Below are 22,809 nucleotides of genomic sequence, written 5' to 3'. Positions count from 1 at the left end.
TGCTTTTGAGGGGAGGGGAACAAGCCATAAAATCTTACACATAATAAATTTATAGTCATGTTAAAATGCTTGGAAATTGAAGAATAGAAAAAAATTATCAGTATGTTAGCTGTGGCTGTCTTTGGATTGTGGGGTTATGAGAAATATTTTTTCCTTTCTAGTTTTGTGTATTCTTCAAATTTTCAACAGGGCCTACTTCTTTAATAACGGAGAGGACAACTTTTATTTAAAGATAGCCGTATCGCCCTTACTGATTGACATTTTTTAAATCAGTGGTTTTTCAGCAGCTTATTTGATCAAGCCTCTCCGTTGGTAAAATAAGTTGACTACGTATCTCTATATAGGCATATTTATTTATAAATTATATGCATTTGCAATTCTACCACATATTTTATGTACATCATAAAATGTACAAAAGTTAACTTCAGAGGTATGAGATAAAAAACAAAAACAAAAATAGAAATTTCAAGATTTTTTTCCCCACATCCCAGTAAATCGAGCCTTGCCCACCCTACTTTGGAGATAAGTGTTCCATCGAATAAAATGAATGTTTATTTGAAGGCAAATTTACTTATTTATAGACTCAGTGCCTACTTAGTGTTTATTGTGTAGTAGATTTTTTCAAAAAGTTAGTTGAATGATTGAATATTTATGTGAAACCAGTAAATAGTGGAGGACGGAAAATAAAATCTTTGGATAAAGTTGTAGAGGGGCCAATCCAGTTTGGGGCAAAGGGTTCTTCCTTCAGGGGAATAATGAATGATAAGCTTTGGAAATTCTTACTTTTTATATGTCGATATATCCAAAGAGTTTTTTTATTAGTGTGTATGAATTTAGTTACTCAGTTAATCTCAATTTTAGCAGTCCAATAAATGAGTCATAGGGGGAAGGTATAGCTCAGTGGTAGAGCGCCTGCTTAGCATGCATGAGGTCCTCGGTTCAATGCCCAGTACCTCCGTTAAATAAATAAATAAATAAATAAACCTAATTACCTCCAAATAAAATCAAAACAAAAAACCAAATTAAAAATAAAATATTTTTTAAAAATACATGAGTTATAAGCACCATTTTTGCTAAATTTGGTTACATAAACAAAATCTTGTGAGACATTTTTGAACTAAAAATAAACAAACATCTGTCATTTTGTCATGTTAGTTACATTGTATCTCCTTAACCTCCAAAGTATTTAAGAAGAGCTGTGAATGGTACACGATGCTACATGTTTTGAAAGCTGTGATGCTCAATAATACTTAAACTTTTATGTTCATGATACTCCACACACAAGTTGTTAAGACCTTGTGAATCCAGATTCACCCAAGGAGACTTTTTAAAAACATGTATGTGTATTTCCAAGCCGTGTCCCTCAAAGATTCGTTAGTATATCATTTTTGAAATGCTTCTTTATACTTTTTGTTTGTTTCTACATTTCTTTAACTGTAAAAGGAACACGTTAGTGTGGTGTGATTTAGGAAATATGACAGATACGAAGTAGAAATGAGGGAACTTCATAATATCATCACTTAAGGCAAATCTTCTTAATATTTTAGTGGTTTTTTTTTTTTTTTTTTTACTTTTTTCCTCTAGTTTTTCATGGATGAATTTATATTTTATGTACAATTTTCCATTTTTTATTTCTCAGAAGCATGTTACAGTATCACATAAAATACTTCTCACACATCATTTTAAAGTTCATGTTACCTGTGCTGTGCATTGTTTAATATCACGTGAAGTGTAGTTCTCATCATTACTGCTACCACCATCATCCTTATTTTTATCTTTATTTTACCAAGTGAGCCAATAGGGTCAGAGAGTTTCAATGAATTGTCCAAGATTATATACCCCCGAAATGACAAAGCCTCACAGCCCTGTGATATAGGTTACTTTTATTAGTTCCATTTTACAGACAAGGAAATGGAGGCACAGAGTTTGTCGCAGTTAGTAAGAGATAGAACTGGAATTAAACCCAGGAAATCTGATCCAAAGTCTACATTCTTAATCTAGAATGTAGATTATATTTGCCTCAGAGTTCAAAAAATAAGTTGATAAGAGGTGCTTTTTAAATGCAGTGTTTATCAAACATCTGTTTCTGAAAAGGTCTTTATGAAGGCTGTACTCTTTTCTAAATTGCAAGACTAAAATAGTCAAGTTTATTCAGTATTATAAACTAGAACCTGGTTCTATTTTTTGTTTGTCTCTAATCTCTAAGTTATTTTATATGCTTTAAATCACATGGTTAAAGTTCTGTAAGTTGAGTTTTTGTTATTTTATCTTTAATTGCTGCAGTTTTATTGATGCTTTAGATTGAATGTAGTTAGTAGTGAGTTTCTAGTTTCCTCTGATTTTTTTTAAATGAGTGAACATAGTTTTGTTCAAAATTTATCCCTGAAGTTCTAAAAAGCCTAAACACCTACTTCTGCTTACAATAGAAAGTAGGTCCTTAAAAATGAAACGATAAATTCTGCTTAAGTGTCAGCTGTCTGAGTATGTAGAAGTTTAGTGCTTATGTAAAAACCGTCATTGATTGTCCAGGTGCCGATGAGGTTGTAAGACTTACTTTGAATCCCAGCACATGCTAGGGTAGCAGAATTCTCAAGTACGAGCTAGGAGATGGGGATTTTGGAAGTGATCCTTGGTCAAGTCATTTGAGAGCTTTTGTTCTTCTATTGTTTTTGTTTTAACTATTAAATCAGAATTATAATAGCTTTTGCTCCTTTCTCAGAATGTTGTTATGTGGAGCAAATAAGGTAGGATAGTATTCTGGAAAAATAAGAAACACTAAACTAGTTCAAAGCACTACCATATATATTGTCATTGTTGTTCAAATAAGAGTTTCTAGACTGTCAGTTTGATTTTCTGATGAAAATGTAATTCTGAGGTTAAATCCAATTATATTTATCTGATGTGTTTGATTACATTGTACTGTTGTACTAGGATTTTGTTGTATTCAGTGTTTCTTGAGATGTGTGCCTAAGCAGAGGGCTTATATTTGCAAATCATTTGAACTTTGACTGTGACTGTTGATAAAAAAAGAATAGTGATTGTATTAGAACTTTCACTGTACCAGTGACTTTATAATAAAACGTGCAGTATATGGTTCATAGCTGTAATACAATAACTGAGCCTTCATATTTTTGCTTAAGTGAGCTCTTGGCAGTTACTGTTTTTAAAACAACATTTCCTAGAGTGTATTCCTTATAACATTGATTTAATTTAACAAACTAGTAGTTGTTAACATTTCAAAAGAGGGGTTTATATTGCCCCCAAAATTTGAGAAACATTGAATTAAGTTAATAATAAACAGGTTTCTTTATTTGAGAGCCTCTTTAAGGCTGATAAAATACATTGTTTCCCCAAATTATTTGATCATGAAACTGTTTTGCAAAGCATATCCTGGCACTGGTGTTCCACAGAGCTTATTTTGCCTTAACTTAAAATAGTTTGAATATAGCAAGACATTATATCCACATTTATTTAAAATATCTAGAGTGAATTCAGTCTTATTAAAATAACAATTTTTATCACAGATTTCAAAATGTTATAATTATCTAAGCAGTGTCTCTTTTTTCTTAATTTGTAGGTGCGAAAAAAGGACCAGATCAATATTGAAACAAAGAACAAAACTGTTCGTTTTATTGGAGAACTTACTAAGTTTAAGATGTTCACAAAAAATGATACACTGCATTGTTTAAAGGTTAGTGCTGAATCATTTGAAACATTTTTAATAGATTTAAAGTTTTAGTTGTAAATGCTGGAAAAATGAAATAAGATGTATTTAAGTAATCTAAAGGAAGACAAAAAATAAGTAAAAAAAGAACATTAAACAGATGAGCAAAATAGAGAACAAATAAGATGGTAGATACAAACACAGCTGTAAAACTGAAAGTTTTTTTAATGCTGTAGTTGAAAGGAGTCACGTTATGAACAACAAACATACTAGTATATTTCTTTCTACGAATTACTAAACATATATAGGAAGTCTGTACATTTATTTGACACAAATTCATTTCTGTAAGTTCCTTTTAGGGGAATAATCATAAACGTCTGCACAAGTTTATCTACAAGGATGTTTGTCACACCATTGTTTATAGTGGCAAGAAACTGTAAACAAATTGGATGTCCAATAAATAAGAATCAGTTAAGTTTTAGTATAGTTCATATTATGTAGCGTTACGTACCTTTTCTGTCATGCCCTAGAAGGATAAACAAGGACATGGAAAATACTCCTGTTAGTCAAAAAAACTAAGTTATTAAATTATTAAATGATATGTCTAAATCTGTTTTGGTTTACAAAATGTGCACAGAAAAAGACTGGGAGGATAAATACTCCAAGGTGGTAATGTGTTTGTAGATTTCACACAGCTATTTGCACCATGTTAACTGCGTATGTGGCATTTGTTTAAGTGCATAGCATCACCTAATAAATACAGCAAGGGCTTTAGTGTATTAGTTTCCATATATCTGTCCAAAAGGAAAGACATTAAATATGTTGAAGTGTTTAGATAAATTTTTGTGGTTGAACACAGAAGATACCCAGTGATAAAACTTGGCGTGTACAGTAGACTTTTTTTTGCAGTGACATTTTAAAATTGTTGCACACATTAGACATATAATATTTTTTTTCTAACAGAATTGAAATGTGTCGTTTGGTTTTTCATCCCTGTTATTATTACAGATGCTTCTGTCAGACTTTTCCCATCACCATATTGAAATGGCATGTACCCTGCTGGAAACATGTGGAAGATTTCTTTTCAGATCTCCAGAATCTCATCTGAGGACCAGTGTACTTCTGGTAAGGGCTTGAAGATCCTTGGAAGAGCTTGAGGTTTTTGTTTTGTTTTGTTGTTTCAATTTTTTTGGTCTTTTTTTGAGAGGACGTGGTAATTAGGTTTATTTATTTAATGGAGGTACTGAGGATTGAACCCAGGACTTCGTGCATGCTGAGCACACACTCTACCACTGAGCTGTACCCTACCTGCCAAGCTTGAGGTTCTTGATGTACTCCAGGGGTTAAACATTTGGACCAGTGCCAGTTATTTTGCCCTGCCATCTAAACATGTTTCTACCTAAACTAGAACTCCAGCCGTTCCTGGAGAGCTGTAGGAAGTTTTCTCATTTGGCTGCTGCTGAGTTCACACTGTTGTAAGGCGGGATTAAGTTCAGCCCCAAATAATTTTTGGCAGATGATGCGAGTGAACAGCTGCTCTAAATCCTGCTGTGTTAGAGCTGTCTTTACAGATGTCCTTGGTATATCGTCACTGTGCCATAAGCACGTAAATTATAAAGCTTAAAGTTTTTGATTAAAAAAACATAAAATATAAGCTTGAAAAATTAGTTTAGGGGAGACGACATTAAGCTAATTAGGGTGCCAAAATGGCCATCAGGTTTATTAAAGAGTTAAGTTATTATGCTTATTGATAATATCCAAGTGTTCGCCTGCAGCCTTGAGCGGGAGAGAGTGCGGTGGGGGTGAGAGTTGGTGTTAAAGGGAGCGCTGGGTCAGGAACCACCTCAGTGTTGCTTTTACACAAGTGCTGATTGTATCACTTCTGCAGGTGCGCTGTTCTTTTAGAATCTATTTGTAAGCTTGCATACTTCTCTGCCAATGACACTTAAAATCAAAACCATGGGAATTTACTTCTAATAAACAGAAATATGAATGTGGAGACCATCAAGTGGAACTGATCTCCACGTTCTCTCTACGCTGATTCATGTAACAGCATTCCAAGTTCAAAATACATTTGTTTGGCCTTTGACCTTTGTTATTTTGTTTTTTCATGGAAGTATAGTCAATTTACAATGTTTTAATTTCTGGTGTACAGCATGATTCATTTATATATATATATTTATTTCTTTTTATACTCTTTTTCATTATAGGCTATTACGAGGTATTGACTATAGTTCCCTGTGCTGTACAGTAGGACCTTGTTGTTTGTCTGTCTTACCTGTAGTAGTTAACATCTGCAAATCCTGAGCTTCCAATTTATCCTTCCCCACTCCTTTTCCCCTCTGGTAACCATAAGTTTGTTTTCTCCAAGTTCAGAATTTTATTGTAAAACTCTTCCTCCTCTAACTCAAGCTGGTGAGGTTAAATGAGACCCTACGTATGAAAACATGATACAGATGCCAGGAATGCTCAGTTTTTTTTTTAAAGAAAACTGTATTTTATTTATAATAGTGAACTCTCTATGTTTAATTTATTCACTCGGGAAAGTTTACTGGCCGTGGTGGTGTGGCTGCACATTGCATTGCTGAAGACCAGGGTCCTTCCTGCCCGAACGGTTTTCTTGGCTCAGTGGATCTTTCCTTCTCTTATAGCAAAAGCAGCTAGCCTTTGTCATTGGTTTTTTTTTGTTTTTGTTTTTTTTTTTTTGCTTTCTGGGTAGGAGCCTTGTTTATTTATCATCTAATGGTTTTGGGCTCCTCCTGTGTGTTGGGCACTGAGTTCTGCAGGGGTGTTGCTGCTGGTTGAGAGGGATAGTACAGAGAAATGAAACACAGCTGCTGTCCTCAAAGTGGTCCGTATTGAATGCTAATTCTAATGCAGTGTTGTAAGTGCTTAAACAGAGGTTTGCAGAGGCTGTGATGGTCTCGGGAGGGAGTACTTAAACCAGACGGAATGAGTCAGGAAAGCTCTTCCCTAACAGCTTCACAGTATTCACTGAGTGCAGACCCTTCTGTCAGACCCTTCAGATATAAACGTGAAAAAGATAGCCCCTGCCCTCATGGAGCTTACAGTTCAATAACCCAGACAGATGAGTAAATAGACCATTGGAATACATGGGGAGGACACGCAGCAGAGCAGTAGGGGTGAGCATAGGGTATAATGTGTAGAGGAGACGCTTAATCCAGTCTTGGTGTATCAGGAAGGGTTTCCTGGGGAAAATGGTGTTTATTTTAGAGACTAGCCTGAGTCTTAAAGGCAGAGAAGAGAGACACGTTGAGTTGAGCATCCATGGATAAGACTAGAGAGGCAGGCACACACTAGATTACACGTGAGAAGCCCTGAGCACCATGCTAAAAAACTAGGGTTTCCCCCTGATGGCAACGAGTATGTTGAAGGATTTTAAGCAAATAGGAAAAGTATGATTAGATTCATGTTTTCAGAAAGATCAGTGTGGAGGAGATACTTGAGGTGGCTGAGGCCAGATGGAAAAGGCTGTTTTCAAACCCTAGGGGGAAAGCAGTGAAGGAAAGGTAAGGGTGAGAGGAATGGGGAACAATAACTGGCTGTAGGAAGAATTTTAGTAAGTAGAACTGATGAGACTTGGTGGTGAGATATAAGGGGTGAGGAAGAGAAAGTGCCCTCAAGTAAAACCCAAGATTCTGACGTGGACATCTGAGCAGATGCTGGTGCCAGAGATGAGGGAATAGGGGGAGGAAAGAGATGATGAGTTTGGTTTGACACGTGGATGCTTATAGGATAATCTAAAATATGTCCGTATTTGTTTGGGAACACATGTAACCTTTTAACTGAATTGCATTTAAAATTATTCTAAGCTAATGCTAAAATTAGTTGGTGTGTTTGTTGGGGGAAATGATTCTAAAATAGTCTAAATAACAGGTTGAAACTAATGTTGATTTAAAGCTCCATTACATATGTACTAGTGATAAGTAACGCATTATGTTTTGTTCAAAGAACTTAGACAATTGGGCATTTTCTCCAGCCCTGTTCAATAGGGAGCTGTTCTCTCTTTTTGAAAGCGTCACCGTTTATTCACAAATTCATGTATTAATAATTGGACGCCTCCCATGTGCTAGGCCAGGCACTGTCTTAGGTGCTGGGTTTACAGCAGTGAAAATGCTGCAGCCCTTGACCTGGCTGGGCTTAACCTGCACAGCCGTGTTTACAAGACGGGAAGTCGTGTCTCCGCCCGCCGCCCCAGTCAGGCGCCCGCCTGAAACTCGTCAGTGGTTTCCCTGTTCATGCTTAAAACCCAGCGTTTGTCCCGCGGTCTGCAGAGTCTGTTGTCAGCTCGCGCTCCCCGCCCCTTAGCGCTGATCTTGCACCTTTCCAGTGGCACCTCCCTGGCCTTCATTCGTCCCTGTAGTGGATCCCCTGCCCCCGCTGCTGCCCTCCCCACCCAAAGGATTATCCGGTCCAAAATGTCAGTGGTGCTGAGGCTGAGAAACCTGAAGTGGGTGATGACTGATTAGACACGTGCTTTTAACCACCTCCTCTAAGCTGATGCTGAGGGCTTGGGTGTTCTGTAGAGATGCCTCGGGTTTACCTGGAGCGACACTGGATGGCACGGGCTCTGAGGATGAATTTATTCTCAGCTGATGTATGTGGAACAGCCAGAGGCGTTCACCCCTTCGTTTGTATTCTCAGTCCTTAATTTCAGTCACTCATATACAAGCATTGTTTTACTTGGAGTTCATGTATTTGGTAGAGTTACAATTTTGCATAAAGTTACATTTTTAGCAAAGTTCTCTCAGTATTTTATTGGACAAGGCCTAAGACCAGGCAGTCATGGACTAAAATTTTTTCTAAAAACATGATTAATGGCATCATAATTAGTTTGCTTGCTCACTCTTGGAAATACCTAGTGATTGTTATTTCCCTTTTCTAGCCCTTTATCCTGAAACCTTATCACTGAGAATGGAAGTTTAAGTAGGAATAAAGAAACCTTTGGATGAAAGTATTTTGACTAATTTAGACTTCATATTTTAGGAACAAATGATGAGAAAGAAACAAGCCATGCATCTCGATGCGAGATACGTCACAATGGTCGAGAATGCCTATTACTACTGCAACCCACCCCCAGCTGAAAAAACAGTGAAAAAGAAGCGTCCTCCTCTCCAGGAATATGTCCGGAAACTTCTGTACAAGGATCTCTCCAAGGTTACCACTGAGAAGGTAAATCCTGATGAAATCATAGAACAACAGTCAGCTTGAGATTTGTGGTGGGGCTAAGCTTGCATAACATCCAGCCAAGTCAGCCCCGTTCCAGCCTCATGATAACAGCACAGAGAGCAGTGCCCTTTCCTTCTAGTCCTGCCCCAGAGTGTTTTAGGCCAGGGACATACATTTCAGTTTTCCTACATCAGCCTGTTTATGAGTTGCTTCCGTGCCCCACAGGGTAAGAAATACACACAGCTCACATTGTTCACCTTTTGTAAATGGAGAAATTGAGGCAGAGCTGTTAAAGCCCCAGGAGTGGAATTTCGGAGAGGCGGGGTTAGGTCCCAAGTTCCACTGTGACTGATCGTGTACAGGTCATTCCAAGAAGAGAGTCATACGATGATGCTTAATAAACGGAACATACGTCTTGTTTTCCTTTCATGATAATAACTTCTTATTCTAATAAAAGTGGTTCTTCTTCTAAATCTAACGTTGATGCTGTGTATGTTTGAAACTGTTACTTTGTCTCTGATATCCTATGAATTTGCCTTCAAATATTTTGCTTCAGTTCAAGGGTTCTGAACCTTCAGTGGGTTTTAGGAGGCCTGTAACCTTCTGAAACTTAATAATTTTGAACCTTTGGGCCTGTGTAGTTTTCTGGACGAAGGGCTGTAGCTTTCTTTAGATTCTCAGCAGGGGTCAGTTTCCAGAAAAGGTTAAGAACCACTGACATATTACCTTAGTTATTGTAGTTATGTTGTTAGAACCTTCATTTTTTTAAGTAAGATGTGTCAAACAAAACATTTGGTTAACCCTGCTAGTTAAAACAATACGGTATGGAACTTTTTTCAGGAAAAAAAAATAAAGCCAATTAACTTTTGGACAGCTAAAACCTGTGGGGAGGATAAAGGCATGGAATAATACATGTATTATACGTAGATGGAGTGGAAGGTGATGAGGCATGATAGTGCAACTTTGAAAATTGAAGCCAACTTTAGAGAGCCAGACATAGTAGTCATTTAAAACAGCAGGATTTGGAAAGCTATTTCAGAATTGGCTGGAAGTTTGAAAAGTATGGCATGCTTATGCAGTTGACATGACATTAACATTTCCAGTGAAGCTGATCTATTTAGTTTGAAAGATGGATTGTGGGCATAGAGTAGAGGTGAGAGGACTACTCTGTAGTCTGCTGTGGTACCCGTTTGCTTTCAGGATACAGATGGGTTAGAACTTGACAAGTAAGCTCTGCTGATCATCTCATTACCAGTAGCATTTTTGAAATAGCAATAGCTGACTTAACTGGGGTGCGTGTACTGTGACACTCCCCTGTGCACTTGACGCGCTCTACGTTGTGACCCTTGCAACAGACTGTGAAGTAGGGGCCTGTCATCCCCCTTTTACATGTGAGGAAAAGAGATGCTGTGTGATGTCAGTCTTGATGTCGTGTCCTCCATCTTAAGTGACCTTTTACCCAGTTTACCTTGGGTTTATTTTCTTAATTGGAAATTTTTTCATCTATAAAAAGAAGTGTCTGAGATTATTTACATCAAATCACGCACAAAAGAAAACATTTTTGTTAAACCTTGAGTATTTTGTACAGTGACCTGAGTATGTGAGTGTATACCATTGGCTTGATTGAAGACATGGAAACTCTAGGAAATTTGAGGGCATTACAGAAAGATACAGGGGACATGTGAATACATTTTGCCAATAATTAGAAAAATCTCATTTTCCCGTGTCTAAAAATGAAGAGGCTGATAGTCTCTAAAATGCAGTTAGAGAAAACATTTCATAAATTCTGTGACTGCACAGTCATCATAAAGTATCTGTATTGTTGGGTATGTGTAAGATAAACTCCTGTGTGTTTATCTTAGTAATTTAAACACAATTCTCCTTGTTTAGGTTTTGAGACAGATGCGAAAGTTGCCCTGGCAGGACCAAGAAGTAAAAGACTATGTCATTTGCTGTATGATAAACATCTGGAACGTGAAATACAACAGCATTCATTGTGTGGCCAACCTCCTAGCAGGGCTCGTGCTCTACCAGGAGGATGTTGGAATCCATGTCGTAGATGGAGTTTTAGAAGACATCCGATTAGGAATGGAGGTAACAGAGACTTTCTTTAAAGTTACCAAATTGGAGTTTGTGGAGAATTTGAACAACTTCTAAATCCTGTTACTGAAAAATAAGAATTTGGAAACTTTCCTTCCCCATGTGGTATTATTTACTGTTACTTATTTGGAGACGGTGGTTTCTTGATAAGCCCTGTTTTTCAGATTTTTCTAGCCTCTCAGGCTGTCATTAGGCTGGTTGACAATCATTTGCTAAGGATTTCTGTACGCAGCTCCCTCTCTGTGGGCTCACTGCTCCGTAATTCATGGATGATGGAGAAAACATGTTATGGAGGGCTGACGGGGAGGGTTACTTTTCAACTGTTTTATAAACTATTAATTCATTTAATGACGACTGAATACTAAATTTAATATTTAACATGTCCTTTTTATTGAAACATTTTAAAGATAGCCATTTTCTGGAGAGAAAAAGTACACCCCAAAGGGACCACCTTGTTAGAAAAGAAGGGAAGACCCCATTCTTCTAACTCTGTTCAGTGAGTGAGATTGTCGAGTGACAGAGGGGATTTTACCTTTTCTCAAACACAGTACTGTTCTTTAATGGAAACCTGCTGTTTGTTTGTGTGTCTGTTTCTCTTCCCCCTTTAGGTTAATCAACCTAAATTTAATCAGAGACGTATCAGCAGTGCCAAATTCTTAGGAGAACTTTATAATTACCGAATGGTGGAATCGGCTGTTATTTTTAGAACTCTTTATTCTTTTACTTCATTTGGTGTTAACTCTGATGGTTCTCCAAGTTCCCTGGACCCTCCCGAGCACCTTTTCAGGATTAGACTAGTGTGCACTATTTTGGATACCTGCGGCCAGTACTTTGACAGAGGTTCCAGTAAAAGAAAACTCGATTGCTTCCTTGTGTATTTTCAGGTATATAAATTGAAATATGCAGTGGGGCATCATTTAATGCATTGCTTGTGTTACAGAAATACTAGAGAAGAAATGCTGAAGCATTTATATATCATGCATAAGATATGTTCATAGTTAGATTAATTTTTCCTGCAAGAATGCTTTAGAGATTTTAAAAATATATGATGAATTCTATCATATAAAGATTGTGATAATGTTTTAACTGTTATGAATGGTAATTATTGATCATTAATTTTGAGAATTATTTTGGTACAGTTTATAAATTTGGTATAGTATAGATTATTTGGTATTTGGTACAGTATTATGAATTTAATTACTTGTAATATTTATCCATTTGATAACATTCTTCTCATCTGTGTTCTGGTTTTACATCTAAAGTTCTTGTTTCTAAATGATTTTTTTTTTTTTTAGTAAAATCCTCCATCATTTTGGGGAAAACGTTATTTTTAATGCTGAAAGAATTATTTGTTCATTCATTGCTAAATTCTTGGATTCTGTGTTTCCTATCTTAATTTAGGTTGCTCATGTAAACTTGTGATTTAGGGCAAGTGCAGTATAAACTAAATTCAGATACAAATATAGAGACATTTCTGCAACAGTTGGAGTTCCAAATGTTAGCTTGTGGGTTGGTTGTTTGAAACCTAATCACTATTTCCCATAAAATGCAATATTATATGTACTAATTAGGGGAACCATCTTACTGTTGAATTCTCCAGATGTTACTGAAATACAGTACCACTGGTACCATGCAATTCTTTTTGATCATTCCTTTCTATATAATCTATTGTTAGTATTGTTTTCATTTATCCATTGTTGAAGAAAATAAATTTAAAAGTATAACAAGGTATCAAATATATATCCACGTACTAGCTGTTGTTAAGTAGGGGTAATTATTTGGCGAAGAGCTGTTTAACTTTTTCTTACCACTGTACTTTTGCATTAGAGGACAGCTTGTTACTCCCTATTTTCTGAATTGATGAGCCAAAAATGGGGAGGGGTTTTCCAGATTTGATCCCTGTTGCATGTAAGGACAGCCTTAAGCTCGACTCTGCCTGTATTGAAAACCACAATTTTGCTGGCAAATGTCAGCTGTAACTATCAGCATCCAAAGCAGAATCCCTTTCAGGAAAGTATTCTTATTTGCACTTCCTATGACATTTTTGCAGATCCCTCAGGCAGAGTAAAGAGCCACTCAGAAATATGCAGAAGCAGAGGAGACAAAAGTATTTTCCACACTAATAGGCAGGAACGTGTAACAGGGATGTACCAAGGGCATGGGAGTAAGGAGTGAGGTCTGGGAGATGTGGTCAGTGTGTTCTGCCTGTAACAGAGAGTGTCCAGTTAAGTATCAGAAGGCAGATAGAAAGGATCACCTGCAGTGGTGCTTCTAAACTTCAGTGTGCATGCACATCGCCTGGGTATATTGTAAAATGCAGACTATGGTCTAGGGTGGGGGCCTAAGATTCTGTATGTCTAACAAGCTCCCGGTTCCCATACTTTGAGTAGCAAGGACCTAGAAAAAACTGGAGAGGACGATTAAACACCCAGAGCAACACTTGGTTATATGCAAGTAAATTCTTGGGTTGTGCTTTTTTAGTTAAGGTAAACTTGTGAAATAGATCGAAGGAACCAGGCCTGGAGAAGAGAGGGAGAGTATCTAAACAGTGCCATATACACAGTAGATGTTTAATAAACGCTTGTTGGTTACTGATTTTTATGTATTCAGGAACCTGTCTTCAGATACTTTAATTGACCCTTTAAAAAAATCAAAGCAGGTAGTATAGAGAAAATAATTAAAATTTATCAAAACCATGGCCTTGAATTAGGTTTTTTTGTTGCTGTTAAATATTTAAACTCTATTTGGGAGTAGAGTTTCTGTTTTCGGAACCTAAAAATTTATTTGGTGTTTTATTTATTTATAGTTTTTCCTTGCCTTTGTAAAAAGATAATGACCATTATAATAAAAAATACAAAGTCACCAAATGGCTTAGAAACTACATAGATGGAGGGGAATAAATGGCCTAGGATCATTGCTGTGGACCACTAATAAAAGTGGTAGGTGTCTGGTACAACTCTAGCTTAGTTATTACATATAACTAGGTGATGTCACAATACAGATTATTACTTTAAAATATTTTGTTACAAATTTCTTATAGCTAAATTTATTTTTCATTTGTTATCAGCGTTATGTTTGGTGGAAGAAAAGTTTGGAGGTTTGGACAAAAGATCATCCATTTCCTATTGACATAGATTACATGATCAGTGACACCCTAGAACTGCTAAGACCAAAGATCAAACTCTGTAATTCTCTGGAAGAATCCATCAGGCAGGTACACGACTTGGAACGAGAATTCTTAATAAAACTAGGTAAGCAATTAACTACAGAGAGAAAAATAAAGATGGTATTTGGCAGATTGTTGTTAGAATTTGCTTTATAATGTTTCTCGTTAGCATTCACTTTTGTATACTTTCTATTTTTTGATGTTGAGTGTTACGTAATAGTGTTAGGTGAGACCTGGGTGGCGTACTTCTTGGTTTCATTAAATAATCCCAAATTGGCCAAAAACAATCATGTAAGACTTGAAGCAGACGATAGTGGGGGAGTTGTCTCATTTCTAAGGACTAGAAAAACGCGAGAAACACGCTACAGGAGGATTGGTCTGGTTGCTTTCTCAGTATCCGTCTGAGATCGTTCTGGAGGAAGAGTTAGCATTTGAACGGCTTCCACAGGGACTGAGGAGCGGACTAGCCTTGCCAGTGGAAGTAACTGGAACACGGTGGGGCCTTGTCAGTCTGGTTTGCTCTGCTGACAGTTCTTAGCATGTTGTATTGCAGTCATTTCAGAGTGACATGTTTCATCCTATGAGCTAGCATTTTATTACGAGATTATTAGGAGATTCATACCTTGACCAGTTATACTAATTGTATAAATTTACTATGTTGCATATCTGAAAAACCACTTTTCATGACAAAGGCATTGGTGATTCTTTTCCTCTAAAACTACTATTTCATATTATATCCAGCATATTAATAGGGTTTCTTTCTCCAAAAGTAAATCCTCTCCTGGAGAATACGATTGCTGTTGTCTATTTGAGTGTTATTTTCAAAGGCACTTCTGATTGTGCAACCCATAGAGACATACGCAGTTCTTTTTGTTCTTTGAACTTTGTCCCGTTATGTACTTTCTTTTCCTGTTCAGATTTCTAATTGTATAAAATGGTTATTTCAAGCAGAGTGTTTATTTATCTACTTACTTACTTCATTTACTGTATATACTTTAAAATAGTTGAGTCTTAGTCTTGTTTCCCCAAAACCTCTATGAACGGCACTCTCTGTATAATGGGCATGAGGAAATACTAGTTTGACACCCAGTTTGGTAGCAGTCGAGAGAGCAGTACACTTTATCCTCTATAGAGTGAAGAGTTAAAGGACTTAAGGCTCCTTTTGAGGAGTCTGTCCTTGTTTAGAACCTGGAAAGAAAAAAAACAGGTCACCATTTGCGAATGCAACTCTAAAGATGGTGGCAGCTAGAATCAATATGCTCCCAAGTCGTCCCATTTTCCTTCTGTTTTAGAGTCTAATTATCAGAGAGAAGACATGTATGAATAAATTATATTAAATCTATTTTCTGTTGATAAACCGTAAGATAATATAGCATCTTTGGTAGTTTTTTTCTCAAGCACTTGCAAATTCATTATCTTTTTAATTTTATAGCAACCCAATGCTAACATAATGGGAAAGCTCTAAAAAATTTTTTCTTATATTTTTAAACCTTTTTAGTATTATTATAAGTAGTAAGGTGTTCATGGTAGAAATTTTGAAAAATGCCAAGAAAACAAAAATCTCTGATATTTCATATACAAGGATAATCATGTGTTAACATTTTGATAAATGTTCTTCTGTTAAAAAGTTTTTCCCACATGTTTGCAGTTTTATAACTGGATTTTTTTTCTATTTAATAAAATTTTTTCCTGACATGATGCATTTTTCTAAATCTTTTTAAAAAAACTGGCTATATTCTTTTGTATGAATGTGTTAGTTCTGTTGTTTGACACTTAGGTTATTCCAATTTTGCATCACTAAAAATAACGTTATGATGATATTTTTTGTGTATCTTGGTTTTCTCAGGATAGATGGAATTACTGGCTCTAAGACATTCTCTTTAAATTTAAGAACAAAGCCAAAATGATAATAGGCAATGTAATTTAATTCTAGTTTGGAGGCTCTAGATTATATTATAATATAAGGAACAAAAATGGGGGAATAGAAGTGAAAAAAGAAGTCATATGAATAAATTACATTTTAAAGCAGAAGAGTGTATTTCATAAATTAGAAATAAAATCAGTAGAATAAAAGGCTCAGAATTTGCCCCAGTTAAATCCAAAGCAATGTAGTATATGATGAAATAGGAATCTTAATAACAGGATGAGGGCAACAGGTTAGCATTTCAAGGGAAGTTGATATACAGCCACATCTTACATCATCAAACTCCAGATGGAGAAAAGAGTTAAATATTTATTGTTTGCAAGTTAAAAGTGTATCTAATCATCAAATATTTGAAGAGGCATTAATTTTCCTAAATTTTAAAACGGTAGAAGAAAGCACACATACGTAGGCTGATTTGGGTGTTTAAAACTTTTGTACAGTGGAAAAAAATAACCAGAATTGAAGTGAAAACACTTTCTGTGCCAGGATATTTTCACTTGCATAAAGAGCACAGACCAATTGGTCATAAATAGAACACCCAATAGATAAGTGAACATGACATAATCAGATGAGGGAGGACGGGAAGAGTTGGTATTTTTATTGAGTATTGGCTGTCTGCCAAAATTAAAGTGGCAGGTAATGTTGCTCATATTTGACAGGTGAATTATGTAAAGCCCGAATTAAAACACTGGGTTAACCGATCGAACTAGAATTCAAAGACTGTGCTCTTTCTCACTATGAAGTATGTGGGGGAAATAGTCAAAATTTCTAGTGAACAGAGAAATGTAAATAAAAGCTATCTGAAAGGAAGTATGACAATTGTTACTCTGTCTGTTATGAGTAGGAAAACCGAGGCACCAAGCAGCTCAAAATCAAGAGAACGGTAATTGATTTTGGTCTCCAAGGACACTTCATTCTGAAACACATTTTAAATATTTTATTGTCTGGATTTTGCATGTTGTTAACCCTCTATCCTTTATATGTACATTTTTATCTGCATTGTTTATTTCAGATTGACACTGTCCCAGAGGTCAGCAAGTGAATGGTTTATTATACAGTTTAGCAAATGCAAAATATATGAACTGTTTTTGAAACTAACTTGCAATGCACATGAAAGTGTGTTAGAAATAGTATGTATTTTCCTTACAAATTAGAAGTATGGCTATCAAAATAGAGCTACTTATCCATCAGTTCTTCCCATGATACATATTTTTAAGTGGCTGTAAAAAAGGGTATAGTGATATATTAGGCCATGTGAGTTTATCAGCACTGTGGTATTTTTATTGAGAATGCTTAGATATGTACGATCCTGACTTTAAGTAAATTTTTTGCCTTTGATAATGTGAATAACAGCCCAATATTTTGCTTCTGAAAACCTGTATTAAAAAATATAGTAAGTTAATGGAGTCTCAATCTGAGATAGCAGCTTTTCTCCTCAGTATTATTTTCCTTTTAAAATAGATCTCTCTGAGCTTCATTCATCTTTTCTCATTTTTTTTAAATCTCCAAACTTAAAGGTACCTATTTTAATCACTCTGCGTCTGTATTTTTGTCGGTTCTTAATTGCTTAGACTTAAGACACTAGAGTCATTTTTTGCTTTTGTTGGTTGTGTTAGTTATTCAGACTTTCTGGGCTTCAGTATACCTCATAAAAATCAAAGGGGTAATAAGTCACATCATCACTAAAATTTCTGTCTGCTCTAATTGTCTAAGATTCTATAAATAAACAAGTATTTACTAAACACCTACTGTGTATTTATCAATATATGGCCTCTAGTAAGTTCTGAATATTTAAAAGAAGTTTTGTGTTCTCAAGGGTCTTACAACCTGATGTAACGTGTATTGAAATCATTAGAAAAACGATTACATGGTGTATCCTTAAGTGTAAACTGTAATCAGTTCTCCAAGCGCTCAGGAGCAAGTAGGAGAAAAAGTAATACTCAGTGAGTTTGTGCAGGAGGTAAAACTGAAGTTCAAGATTGTATACGATTTGAAAGTGCATATTGAAGGATATTCTATATTGAGAAGTGTATTGAGCAAGATCCCAAGATTAGTGTGCTTTATGACAGGGAAGAGTCTGACCCAGCTACAGGACAAGGCTTAGGCTTAGGGAGTGTAGGGGAAAGTCGGATCAGATGAGGCCATGTTATGTGCATCTTGAAAGTGGGAGAGTAGCTTGGAATTCGTGGTGATAAAGAATTGACTCGGCAGTGAAATGTGGATGAACGAGGGGAGGTGGAAGCAGGTGCTAGCCGGGGAGTTCCGTTTGGAGGAAAACGCTGTTACTGAAGGAAGGAAGAAGATCTGGGGTGACACAGCTGCTCGTCTGCCTCCTTCCCTCGGTCTTAATTTGCAGACATTCAAATTGACAGCCAAATGTGATTTCTCCATTAAAGTGACATAACGATGTCTTTGAGTTTTTAGAGATTGTTGAAATAGCATTTGATAAAAGGTGTGACCAGGGCTTCGTTTTATTTATGTGGCTGAGGCTGCACATTAAGTGCTGCTACTGTTCGCCTTCGTACATCTGAGACTGAGGTAAACAATTTGAAGCTCTGAGAAAAGAAAAACTTTTTTTTTTAGTGGTTAAGAAATGTATCAGTGCTCCTTTGTTGAAATGAAGGTCTACCTATGTAGTTTTTAAAATATTTCTCAAAATAGTTTTGAATTCTGTTATTTTATTATTCTGAGAACATGGCTGTTGAGTTTTCTTACTTAATATGTACTTTAAATGACTTGGTATAATAGTCACTGGGGAAAACTTGCCTTTGTCTTTTTTTTTAATGTGTTTTTCCATTTTCTCCTCAAGGCCTAGTAAATGACAAAGACTCAAAAGACTCTATGCCAGAAGGAGAAAATCTTGAAGAGGATGAAGAAGAAGAAGAAGGAGGAGCTGAAACAGAAGAACAATCTGGAAATGAAAGTGAAGTCAATGAACCAGAAGAAGAGGTGATGACTTTTATTTATAGCAGATCGGTACTTGTGTACAAGTGCTTTGATTCTATGAGCCAAGGTTTTCTTTAATGTATAAATTAAGATCTCTCCCTTAGTTTTATTAGAGTAAATATAACTACTAGTATAGGCCTATTATAAAACCCTGATTAATTAAGAGGTTTTTTAAATAAGAAAATGCTGATCATAGGATTTTTAAAAAATTACTATTATTATTATTATTTTCCCCTTGGGTAGAAGGTAATTAGATTTTTTTTTTCTTTCTTTCTTTTAACAGAGGTACTGGGGATTGAACCCAGGACCTCATGCATGCTAAGCATACGGTCTACCACTGAGCTATACCCTCCCTACCCCCAAATTACTATTATTAAGACCTTTTTTTAGAGCAGCTTTAGATTCACTGCAAAATTGAGGGGAAGATGCAGAGATTTCCCGTATACCGCCTGTTCCTCCTCAGTCACACAGCCTGTCCCCCATTATCAGCATCCCCCACCAAAGTGATGCATTTGTTACAGTTGATGAACCTACATTGTAATTACCCAGAATCCCCTGTTTATATTACAGTTTACTCTTGGTGGTGCCGTGTATGGGTTTACCTAAATGTACGATGACGTATATTTATCATTATAGTTAGGATTTCTATTTAATAAGCAATTTGAAGAAAACATTGATCTGCTGTGTATCTTAATACCACTTTAGAATTTGGATTTTTTAATTTACATGTTTTATGAAAAAATTACTGATTAGATATTAATCACTTTATTTTTCCCAAATCTAATGGCATATGAAATCTGAAAATCATGTACCGTAATCATTGATGAGCCCTTTTGTTTTTACAACTCTGCTGGGCCAAACCATGTGAAATGACTCTTCTACCATTTTGGACCTACCAGAAAGTCATTTTCACATGGTTCAACCTAATAGTTTTAATTCTTTCCCTTTTTCTTCTACACCTACTTAAAAGTTACATCTAAAATAATAGTACCTAGAATTTGCTTCATAATCTGGAAGTAGGCTGGGAAATGAGTTAGGGATATAGAAGAAACTGTAAACTGGCCCTGAGCTAATAATTGTTCAGTTGTGTAATAGGGAAGTAAGGATTCGTTATGCTGTTCTATCTACATTTATATATATATTTAAATTAGACAATTAAGAAAGTAAAAAGCAGGATGAATAAGAACAGCAATAAAATACTAACGAGTATGAAATTTAAACCATGGAATTAGCACTTTTTCACTTGTTTAAGTGTAAGCTTATAATTATGATTTTATGTGTATGGTATTTTTGTGTTCCTTGAGTGCTTAAAGCATTTAGGAAAGTGTGATTTTAATTAAGTATTGAAAAGGTTTAAATTGGTAGTCAATATTTAAATGTTTTGGGGAAATTGAATTTTAACTTTTTAAGTTTTGATTAATTTGAGTAAATAGAATGTAAATAGAGAATGTAGGTTGTTTAATGTATAAAGGAATGTTAATTACTGAAGGCATTCATAAGATAGATTCATAAAGTGGATTTTTAAAAAGCTTCATTTAGAATGAAAGGAAAATGACCCATAATTTAAGGTAATTTAAAATTTCTACAGTTAAAGTAAAAATCTTTAAATCTTTGTTTCTTTCAGCCCTGAAGTTCTGTAGCTGTTAATGAACATTTCATGTGATTTGACTACACAGCAAATAGCATTATTGTTAATTAAAAACGAAGGATCCTGGGGGAGAGGGTATAGCTCAAGTGGTAGAGTGCATGTGAGATCCTGGGTTCAATCCCCAATAGTACCTCCGTTAAAAAAACAAATTAAATATAAGTAAATAAACCTAACTACCTTCCTCCCCACCCCCCAAAAAAACTAAAAAAAACCCCACAAACAAATGATTGTGTAACAGGCAACATAAACAATAATGTATGACTTTTATAATAGGCTAGCATTTATAGACAGTAGAAATAGATGCACTTTTATGTTATTATTTTGCTACCATTTTTTCCCAGTTTTATTGATATGACTGATATAACATTGTATTAAAGGTGTACATATAATGATTTGATACATACTTTATATATATATAACTAACATAAGTTTAGTTAACATCCATCACCTCACATAGTTGCAAGTGCTTTTTTCTTGTGATGAGAACTTTTAATATCTACTGTTTTAGCAAATTTCAAAAATATAATACAGTATTGCCAGCACTGTCTCTTTCCAACCTGAGAATCCCCCTAAAGTAGACAAATAAATTGGTAAGAATTTAGAACTGGAATATGTTTTTACAAATTGACTTCTGTGTAATAGAAGGACATTATTATATTGCTTTTTAAAAAAAGAGGTTGTCATAGAAACATTCAATTATACAATTTAAATTGGCTTAATAAGTATTTTATAACAACAAAAGAAAATGGGAGTATTTCCATTTTGCATTTTTAGACTAATTTTATGGCTGTCTTTGGATTTCACTATTGCATTAATTAGATAAACAGAATCTAATAAATGACCTCAGTAAATTTGACATTAAAGAATGACTCAATTTCCTATAAATTTCTCATTTGAGTAATTGCTATGTATCGTTTTTTCCTTTAAATGCATCTTTTCCCTTTTCAAAAGTGAACTTTATAATTTTAAGATTGTTATCATCTAAAACTATTTCTTACTTTTCTAATTGCAAAGTGAATATTATACACAATACATGTGTGTTTGCTAAGTGGAAAAACAAAACGTTCAGTAGGAAGCCTCACGAGCCTTGTCTGGGCGGTTTAATTTAAAGGAATGAAGTTGGAATAGTTGACTCTCCCGCTGGAGACCACCGTTTCCCTTGACTGCTCTCCAAATACGGAGAGGAGAAAATTCTTAGAGAGAAGATGGGTTGATGATAATGTAGTAAGAGCAGGGTAGGAAGTTCTATAAATACCGCAGCTGAGAAAGAGCAGGGCTAAAGTGGAACTCTCCAGAAACATTGTGCTCTTTTATCTTGGTCCTCAGCTCTTTCAAGCTCCACTTGTGAAGTTACTCTTAGCACCTGACAACTAGAATATTTTCTCCTCAGTATCAGCTGTGTAAGTTAAAGGTAGCTTTAAAGACGAAGTAAGTGTTCTTCTGCCAAAATTCTAAATTTCCACAGGATTTATACAACTTAACAGAAAATACAAGATATATTATTGTCAAAGCAAAATAGTTATTTATTGAGCATGATCACTGTATTCATATTTCATTTCACATGTATTCATTTCTCTTAGCACCCTATGAGTTAGGTGAGGAATAAGGCACAGGTAGGTTAATAATCAGCCCCAGGTCCCAGCGAGCCAACATTTGAACTTGGACAGTTAGACTTGTGCTGTGCTCCCTTCCTGCTTTCCTTAGCTCAGACTGTGTGGTCCATTGACTTCCTTACCCCGCAGGTTATAATGACCGTGTGCTGTGAGGTTAGGACAATGAGATTCTTGTTCAGCATTTTAATTTCAAAAGTTAATCCATTTTATTTTGCCTGAGCAATATAAAAAATAAAGGGTGAGGGAGAAAGTTAATGCATTTTAGCTTAGTTTTTGAAAAGGAAGAATCTTTTAAGTGTTAAGAGAGGATTAATTTTTTCTGGGGCCAATTTAAGAGCATTTCTATTGCAAATTTAGTTTTGAATTAGTGCCTTCTTAGCACAGCAGGCAGCGCGTCAGTCTCATAAATTTGAATTATAGAGTTATGTGAAGAAAAGTTTATGCATTTGAAAAAAAGAAGTTAATGCATTTCTGTACTTTCCCCAAGTATTTCCACTTTAGGAATTCTAAAAGTTTTCACTGTCCATATAGTAAGTAGTAATACACTCTTTGGATTTT

General features: G+C 35.5%; 1 protein-coding gene across 4 annotated transcripts in view; it reads left to right on the top strand.

Moving 5' to 3' along the window:
• UPF2 (UPF2 regulator of nonsense mediated mRNA decay) overlaps window positions 1-22,809 on the top strand; it is an 85,896-nt gene that overhangs the window by 44,017 nt on the left and 19,070 nt on the right. For all 4 annotated transcript variants that reach the window (XM_074358404.1, XM_074358403.1, XM_074358402.1 and 1 more), the window contains 7 exons: window positions 3,578-3,691; window positions 4,673-4,789; window positions 8,672-8,857; window positions 10,745-10,948; window positions 11,563-11,838; window positions 14,022-14,205; window positions 18,854-18,993. In XM_074358404.1, coding sequence (XP_074214505.1) covers window positions 3,578-3,691; window positions 4,673-4,789; window positions 8,672-8,857; window positions 10,745-10,948; window positions 11,563-11,838; window positions 14,022-14,205; window positions 18,854-18,993 — 1,221 coding nt within the window. The remainder of the gene's footprint in view (window positions 1-3,577; window positions 3,692-4,672; window positions 4,790-8,671; window positions 8,858-10,744; window positions 10,949-11,562; window positions 11,839-14,021; window positions 14,206-18,853; window positions 18,994-22,809) is intronic.

This window comes from Camelus bactrianus, chromosome 35, assembly GCF_048773025.1.
Source record: "Camelus bactrianus isolate YW-2024 breed Bactrian camel chromosome 35, ASM4877302v1, whole genome shotgun sequence".
Taxonomy (NCBI): domain Eukaryota; kingdom Metazoa; phylum Chordata; class Mammalia; order Artiodactyla; family Camelidae; genus Camelus; species Camelus bactrianus.
The sequence above is the reverse complement of the archived record's forward strand: the minus strand, read 5'-3'. Positions and strand labels throughout refer to the sequence as shown.